The sequence below is a fragment of the Hyperoodon ampullatus genome (assembly GCF_949752795.1).
Source record: "Hyperoodon ampullatus genome assembly, chromosome: 4".
Classification (NCBI taxonomy): Eukaryota; Metazoa; Chordata; class Mammalia; order Artiodactyla; family Ziphiidae; genus Hyperoodon; species Hyperoodon ampullatus.
This window is the reverse complement of record NC_136917.1, coordinates 137,621,738-137,631,287: the sequence shown is the minus strand read 5'-3', so window position 1 is coordinate 137,631,287 and position 9,550 is coordinate 137,621,738. Positions and strand designations below refer to the sequence as shown.

At 36.8% G+C, this 9,550-nt stretch overlaps 1 protein-coding gene across 1 annotated transcript; it reads right to left on the bottom strand.

The window, feature by feature from the left end:
* Nucleotides 1–9,053: 9,053 nt before the first annotated feature.
* LOC307052891 (metallothionein-1E-like) lies at nucleotides 9,054–9,296 on the bottom strand. Its single transcript, XM_079704061.1, has one exon. It carries the CDS (start codon nucleotides 9,281–9,283, stop codon nucleotides 9,098–9,100), a length of 186 nt encoding a protein of 61 aa, XP_079560187.1. The 5' UTR covers nucleotides 9,284–9,296; the 3' UTR covers nucleotides 9,054–9,097.
* Nucleotides 9,297–9,550: the final 254 nt, after the last annotated feature.

Sequence of the window (9,550 nt, the reverse complement as noted above, 5' to 3'; positions counted from 1 at the left end):
CAGAGCAGCTGGGCCCGTGAGCCATGACCGCTGAGCCTGCACGTCCAGAACCTGTGCTCCGCAACGGGAGAGGCCACAACAGTGAGAGGCCCGTGTACCACAGAAAAAAAAAAAAAAAAAAAACAAGACCTGTATATATGCTGTCTACAAGAGACCCACTTCAGACCTAGGGACACATACAGACTGAAAGTGAGAGCGTGGAAAAAGATATTCCATGCAAATGGAAATCAAAAGAAAGCTGGAGTAGCAATTCTCATATCAGACAAAAATAGACTTCTTTAAAATAAAGACTATTACAAGAGACAAAGAAGGACACTATATAATGATCAAGGGATCAATCCAAGAGAAAGATATAACAATTGTAAATATTTATGCACCCAACATAGGAGCACCTCAATACATAAGGCAAATGCTAACAGTCATAAAGGGGAAATCGACAGTAACACAGTCATAGTAGGGGACTTTATCACCCCACTTTCACCAATGGACAGATCATCCAAAATGAAAATAAATAAGGAAACACAAGCTTTAAATGACACATTAAATGAATGGACTTAATTGATATTTATAGGACATTCCATCCAAAAACAACAGAATACACTTTCTTCTCAAGTGTTCATGGAACATTCTCCAGGATAGATCATATCTTGGTTCACAAATCAAGCCATGGTAAATTTAAGAAAATTGAAATGGTATCTAGTATCTTTTCCAACCACAATACTATGAGACTAGATATCAATTACAGGAAGAAGTCTGTAAAAAATACAAAACACATGGAGGTTAAACAATATGCTACTAAATAACCAAGAGATCACTGAAGAAATCAAAGAGGAAATTAAAAAATACCTAGAAAAAAATGACAATGAAAACATGACAACCGAAAACCTATGGGATGCAACAAAAGCACTTCTAAGAGGGAAGTTTATAGCAATACAATCCTACCTCAGGAAACAGGAAACATCTCAAATAAACAACCTAACCTTACACCTAAAGCAATTAGAGAAAGAACAACAAAGAAAACCCAAAGTTAGCAGAAGGAAAGAAATCATAAAGATCAGATCAGAAATAAATTAAAAAGAAATGAAGGAAATGATAGCAAAGATCAATGAAATTAAAAGCTGGTTCTTTGAGAAGATAAACAAAATTGATAAACCACTAGCCATACTCATCAAGAAAAAAGGGAGAAGACTCAAATCAATAGAATTAGAAATGAAAAAGGAGAAGTTACAACTGACACTGCAGAAATACAAAGGATCATGAGAGATTACCACAAGCAACAATATGCCAATAAGATGGACAACCTGGAAGAAACAGACAAATTCTTAGAAAAGCACAACCTTTTTAGACTGAACCAGGGAGAAACAGAAAATATAAACAGACTGATCACAAGTACTGAAATTGAGACTGTGATTAAAAATCTTCCAACAAACAAAAGCCCAGGACCAGATTGCTTCACAGGCAAATTCTATCAAACATTTAGAGAAGAGCTAACACCTATCCTTCTCAAAGTCTTCCAAAATATAGCAGAGAGAGGAATACTCCCAAACTCATTCTATGAGGCCACCATCACCCTGATACCAAAACCAGACAAAGATGTCACAAAGAAAGAAAACTCCAGGCCAGTATCACTGATGAACGTAGATGCAAAAATCCTCAACAGAAAACTAACAAACAGAGTCTAACAGCATATTAAAAAGATCATACACCATGATCAAATGGGATTTATCCCAGGAATGCAAGGATTATTCAATATACGCATATCAATCAATGTGATACACCATATTAACAAATTGAAGGAGAAAAACCATATGATAATCTCAATAGATGCAGAGAAAGCTTTTGACAAAATTCAACACCCATTCATGATAAACACCCTCCAGAAAGTAGGCATAGAGGGAACTTACCTCAACATAATAAAGGCCATATATGACAAACCCACAGCCAACATCGTTCTCAATGGTGAAAAACTGAAACCATTTCCTCTAAGATCAGGAACAAAACAAAGTTGTCCACTCTCACCACTATTATTCAACATAGTTTTGGAAGTTTTAGCCAGAGCAATCAGAGAAGTAAAAGAAATAAAAGGTATCCAAATTGGAAAAGAAGAAGTAAAGCTGTCACTCTTTGCACATGACATGGTAATATACATAGAGAATCCTAAAGATGCTACCAGAAAACTACTAGAGCTAATCAATGAATCTGGTAAAGTATTAGGATACAAAGTTAATGCACAGAAATCTCTCACATTCCTATGCACTAATGATGAGAAATCTGAGAGACAAATTAAGGAAACACTCCCATTTACCATTGCAACAAAAAGAATAAAATACCTAGGAGTAAACCTACCTAAGGAGACAAAAGACCTTTATGCAGAAAACTATAAGACACTGATGAAAGAAAATAAAGATGATACAAACAGATGGAGAGATATACCATGTCCTTGGATTGGAAGAATCAGCATTGTGAAAATGACTCTACTACCCAAAGCAATCTACAGATTCAATGCAATCCCTATCAAACTACCAATGGCATTTTTCACAGAACTACAATGAAAAATTTCACAATGTGTATGGAAACACAAAAGACCCCGAACAGCCAAAGCAATCTTGAGCTGGAGGACTCAGGCTCCCAGACTGCAGACTATACTACAAAGCTACAGTAATCAAGACAGTATGGTACTGGCACAAAAACAGAAATATAGATCAATGGAACAGGATAGAAAGCCCAGAGATAAACCCACACACAACTCAAAATGGATTAAAGACCTAAAGGTAAGGCCAGACATTATAAAACTATTAGACAAAAACTTAGGTAGAACATTCTATGACATAAATCACAGGAAGATCCTTTTACACCCACCTCCTAGGGAAATGTGAATAAAAACAAAAATACAAAAATGGGACCTAATGAAACTTAAAAGCTTTTGCACAGCAAAGGAAACCATAAACAAGATGAAAAGACAACCCTCAGAATGGGAGAAAATATTTGCAAATGAAGCAACTGCAAAAGGATTAATCTCCAAAATTTACAAGCAGCTCATGTAGCTCAATATCAAAAAAACAAACAATCCAATCTAAAAATGAGCAGAAGACCTAAATAGACATTTTGCCAAAGAAGATATACAGATTGCCAACAAACACATGAAATGCTGCTCAACATCACTAATCTTTAGAGAAGTGCAAATCAAAGCTACAATGAGGCATCACCTCACACCAGTTAGAATGGGCATCATCAGAAAATCTAGAAACAACAAATGCTGGAGAGGGTGTGGAGAAAAGGGAACCCTCTTGCACTGCTGGTGGGAATGTAAATTGTTACAGCCATTATGGAGAACAGTATGGAGGTTCCTTAAAAAACTAAAAATAAAACTACCATACGACCGAGCAATCCCACTACCAGGCATATGCCCTGAGAAAACCATAATTCAAAAGGACTCATGTACCAAAATGTTCATTGCAGCTCTATTTACAGTAGCCAGGACATGCAAGCAACCTAACCTGTCCATTGACAGATGAATGGATAAAGAAGATGTGGCACATATGTACAATGTAGTATTTCTCAGCCATAAAAGAAATGAAATTGAGTTATTTGTAGTGAGGTGGATGGACCTAGAGTGTGTCATGCAGAGTGAAGTAAGTCAGAAAGAGAAAAGCAAATTCCATATGCTAACACATATATATGGAATCTAAAAAAAAAAAAAAAAAAAAAAGGTTCTGAAGAACCTAGGGGCAGGACAGGAATAAAGACGTAGAGAATGTACTTGAGCACACAGGGAAGGGGAAGGGTAAGCTGGGACGAAGTGAGAGAGTGGCATGCACATATATACACTACGAAATGTAAAATAGATAGCTAGTGGGAAGCAGCCACATAGCACAGGGAGATCTGCTTGGTGCTTTGTGACCCCCTAGCGGGGTGGGATAGGGAGGGTGTGAGGGAGGCACGAGGGAGGGGATATGAGGATATATGTATATGTATAGCTGATTCACTTTGTTATAAAGCAGAAACTAACACACCGTTGTAAAGCAATTATACTCCAATAAAGATGTTAAAAAAAAAAGTAGTGTACTATACTAGTATATGTACTGTCTATTCATAAACTTTGATTTTATCATTTAATATGTCTTAGATCCCTTTTCATAACAGCATATATCTCTACCCATGATTTTAGTTATTGCATAATGCATCATTCAGATGTACAATTATTTATTTACCCAATCTCTTATCAGTGGTTATTTAGATTATTTCCAGTTTGCCCTTGCAAAAAACACTGCAATGAACAATCCTTATGCATATATTATTGTACATATATCACAGGGTTTGCTCTACCAAAGAGAATATATATTGCTAATTTTGGTTGATGCCACTAAATTGCACACCAAAAAGATTTAATCAGTATACACACTCTCTAAGATTATGTGTGAGCATAGCCCTGGTTCCCAACCACGTAGTTGACAACCTAGATATTACCAGATATAAGCTTTGCCAATTTATTAGTTGATAACTGGCAGTCCAATGCTATTTGGATTTGAATACCTTGAGTTATCAATGAGGCTGAGCATCTTTTCACACATTCATTGGTAATTTGCTTCTCTTTCTCTGTTGTCTCTCTTTTTCTATGTTATACGGGTTTCCCAAGCTTTCCAAAAATAAAATGAAACCTTTCCTAAGCCAAAATGGCATAAATCAATGCAATTACCTTAAGAGAGATCTTGCTAATGGACACACAAAGTAAATCGAGGTAAAGCACAGATGCTCACTGACAAAGTTGGAAGCTATTGGCGGCTTGATGCTGAGATGTTGAGTGTGGAAGGAGCTTAATGATACCAGTCTCGCTGATGGGCTGCGCTATGCTTCTATAACGGCTCTCAGCAAAACCAACGCTGAAGCCTATTTTTTTCTTTTTCCCTTCTTTTTTTTTTTTTACAAAAGTGAAAATCCTCTTTAGATTTCTTCCAGTTAGTGAAAAAGCAGGTAGTACTGTAAATCTTTTGTAAAAGAGAAGTGGCAAAAAGTGAACTTTAGAAAAGTGGGGGATATGTGTACTTATTCATACCATCTACCCTTCTGCATATTGGGCTCTTCACTGTTTTCTTAATCATTTGTAAGTTTAAAAAGTGACCTATTAAAAACAACAACAACAACAAAAAAAGTGACCTATTTATTGGCTGCATATTAGTCTAATAATTTTTTTCAATTGTTTATCTTTTATCAATGATTATTGAATTTCTTGCTATTTAGAAAAATTGTTTAAAATATTTTATTTAAACTAATTTTATTCTTTGCCATTAATATCGCTGGGTTTGAAATCTTCCAGACCTCCCTGCAAACCACCTACAGGAAATTTTCCTCAGAGATAAATCGCCTTTTTCTCATTTTATTGTTGAGAAAGAATAACATTGGCAATGTGAGGCAGTGAGGAAATTTAATCTGTGCATAATTGCTTTTAACCCTCATAATAATCCTATAAGATAAGTATTATTTATTATCCCTGTCTTAAGGATGAGGAAACTGGTTTAAAGAATTTAAGAACTTTGCTTAAACTCATAAAAGAAGTAAGTGGTGAGACCAGAATTCAAATCTAGGCAACGTGAATCTGAGCTTGAGCACTTTGCCTCTACATTAACTATTTCCTTTTGAGATTTCTATTACAGTGTCTGCAACATTTACAAAACTTATTTTTTACATCTCTTTCCAAGAAATCCTTTTTAGGGTAGGGAATGCATTAATCTCTGCATTCCCCAGAGCATACCACAGGGCCTGGAAATCAGAAAATGATGGAAAATATTTACTGAAAGAATTATTAATCTGTGATAGTTGTTATAAACATTCAATTAGTTGTGCATGCTTACCAATTGCTATAAGGGAGTCAAAAGAAAGAAATTACAGACCTTTTCTCAGAGAATTTATAGTTTACTACTGGAAAGTTAAACTATATATACTTGTGAAAGACTGAAGGATATTTACAAAAGAATATCTACTTAATCCCCAAGAGGCTGTATTAATAATGAAGCAAACAAGTTTGTTCATAAACAACTGAATAAAGGAATGAATGAATGGTTTTGCTTTGCCTTGCCAGTTATTTTTTCCCCCAAGATCTCTACTCTTATCTTATTATTTTAAAAAAAGTATCGAGTTGACCTTCTAAAAAGAAAAAGAATGAGTGTGTGGCTCAGTTTGCAAACAAGGTATTACAGAGTAGAAATTCAGGATTAAGGTCAGATTCTATGCAACCCTGCTGAAACAGAAAAGCCTGATTTTTAGCTCAGTTCTCCAACTGAGTGCTAGGTGAGTGCTGGAGGTATGAGAAGGTGAGCCAGTATAATTGGCTTTGAAATACACCTTTGAAAAATTCTGTCTCATTATGGCATGCCACATATGCTAACATTTGACCCCTTAAAAAAAGGATGGTATCACACCGAAATCTTGACTTTGAATTTTTTCATATTGCTGCCTAAATGGATTTCTCTCTATTTCATTCTTATGTTAAGGGCAGACAGAATTCTTACTCATACAAAAGGGATAGTCACCTGAAGCTTTTCCTTCAATTATCACTAGAGTGAGAAAGTTAATCAAGGGATTATGTATATTTATGTATATCAGATAAATAATATGGATAGGTTGTAGGATATACAGGGTATGTTACAGGCTGGATTATGCCCCTCCTCCCCAATTCATGTGTTGAAATGCTAACCCCCAGAACCCCAGAATGTGACTGTATTTAGAGATAGGGACTTTAAAGATGTAATTAAAGATGTAATTAAGGAAAATGAGCTCATATAGGTGGTACCTGAACTAATAGGACCGATGTTCCTATTTGAAGAGGAAAGTTGGACACAGCTATGCATGCACCCAGAGAAAAGACCCCATGAGGACAAAGGGAGAAGATGGTCATCTACAAGTCAAGGAGAGAGGCCTCAGAATGAAATCAATCCTGCTGATGCCTTGATCTCGGACTTCTAGCCTCCAGAACTGTGAGAAAATAAATTCTGTTGTTTAAGCTGCCCAGTCTGTGGTATTTGTTTTAGTAAACTTAAAGAACTAATATGGGGTATAGATAGATAGATAGATAGATAGATCGATGATAGATAGATTTTTATATTTATATATATATATATATAAACATTCTTTCCTGGTATGTAGAGAACAAGAGGGAAAAGAATCTCACATCTCTCGTCCTTTCTGCTCTTTTTGGATTGCAGACTCTCCTCATAAACACAAAATGTAATAATGCTAACAAAGTAAACAGGAAGGAAAATAATACTATTTTTGACCCTGTGCAATCTTTTCTAAAATTACTGCAATTTTAAAAATTTATATTGAGAAGTTGATGTTTAAAGTTTTATTAATGTGGAAGAACCCACTACTATTCCAAACATACAGAAATAATAGATAAAGTATGATAGAGGATTCTTTTTAAATACACAGCTGAATTAGAATAATAGAAAGTAATTCCCTGCCCCCACCAAGCACAGAGCCAAGCATCACATTGCAGGTTGCTATAAGACCTAGGTCTAAGGACTGAAAGTTAGGATATATATTGATAGAAAGAAAAAATGACAATGCAAATTTCATAAAATAATAACAATATTAACAATCAGGGTAAAGGGTGTGTGGGTATTATGGGTGCTACTGTTTCTTTCATTTGCTCAATTTCAAACTTAAGTTTGAATTGTTTCCAAATAAAACATCTTTAAGTTAAAAAACAGAAAGATCTTTTGGGGTAACATTTTCACACCTAGGCTTTTCAGATACAGGAAGTACTCCAAGCGCTGAGCAAACTCCATAAGAATAAACGCATACCTACGTACACCACAGTGAAATTGCAAGATACTAAAGACACAAAGAATATCTTGGAATCCACCAGAGAGGAAAAGCACATAACCTGCAATGAAAGGCAACTAGATTATTGCAGACTTTTCTTCATTTGCCATGAGAACAGGCAGTAGAGAAATAACATCTTCCAAGCTGACAACCCTCAAACTAGAATTCTACAGCCTAATAAACCATCATTCAATGGACAGGGATTAAAAATATTACCAGGACTTCCTTGGTGGTGCAGTGATTAAGAGTCTGCCTGCCAATGCAGGGGAAACGGGTTCGATCCCTGATCGGGGAAGATCCCACATGCAACAGAGTAACTAAGCCTGTGCACCACAACTACTGAGTCTGCGCTCCACAACTACTGAAGCCCATGTGCCTAGAGCCCGTGCTCCACAACAAGAGAAGCCACCGCAGTGAGAAGCCCGCACACTGCAACAAAGAGTAGCCCACGCTCAACGCAACTAGAGAAAGCCCGTGTGCAGCAACGAAGACCCGACACAGCCAAAAATTAATTAATTAATTAATTAAAAAAAAAAGATATTACCAGATGTATATAGAGGAATTTAACTCACAGATGTTACTGTAAGTTTGCTTACTGAGATGGCGGTAAATGGGCATGTGATAAGCTTACTGATGATGAACGAAGAGCTCTTCAAAGCTTAGGTCATGTGTCCACACTGAACACACGGAGCTTTGCCCTTGCTGTGGAAGGTCCTCCTGCTTCCACTCCAAAGAAATTGCTGCAATTTCACCACCCCAAATGTAAGAACTTCTCTTTCAGTTTGATTCTTGGTCTTTATTCCCTGCTTACGTATACACATACTTGTATGACACAAGTATTTCTCTTTTAGTTGTTTAATTCCAGAGACCATCTCTTTCAAAATTCATTATATTCACCCCAAGCATATAGAGTTATGCTAAGTGACCTTGGTTAACTGTATTGACTACATGGCCAGTATTTTGTTGGCACATTTCTTTATAAAATATTTTATGCTAGATGGAGAACTCTAGATGAATTCAACTAGGAAAATATTTTCTTTGGCAGTTATTGGACACTTAGAGATGTACTGTTAATTCCTCCTTCAGCAAACAAACAAGCCCAAATAAAAGTATTCATAAATGTAACTATTTTTTTTAAATAGTCAACAACTTTTATTACAACTCACATATTTCATAGGAAAAGGAATGTAGCGTCAGGTCAGCTTGTATGAAAAACGGTAAAATGCAGGTTTGTCCTGGTTGCTCTGTTGACACCTGGGGCAGGCTCTCCGTGACATCAGGCACAGCAGCTGCACTTGTCCGAGGCCCCTTTGCAGATGCAGCCCTGGGCACACTTGGCGCAGCCCACGGGGCAGCAGGAGCAGCAGCTCTTCTTGCAGGAGGTGCATCTGCAGGCCTTGCAGGTGCAGGAGCTAGCGCAGCTGCAGGAGCCGCCAGTGGGGCAGGAGCACTTGGGGTCCATCTGGAGGAGAAGTGAGGCCCGAGGTCCAAAGCAAGGGGCGAAGCGGCTGCACGGGTCCGGTGGGGGCCGTGTGCAAATGTAACTATTTTGATCATGCTTTCAAATGGTATATGATGAAGCCCACAAAAGACAAACAATATTCAGGGGAAAAATGATTATTTCTTAAAAATTGGTGCTGAGAAAAAGAGATGTGTGAAGTGTGAGGAAGTATGTAACAAAAGCTTGAACATAGGTACATCTTTTTTTTTTTTTTGGTAATTATATGAC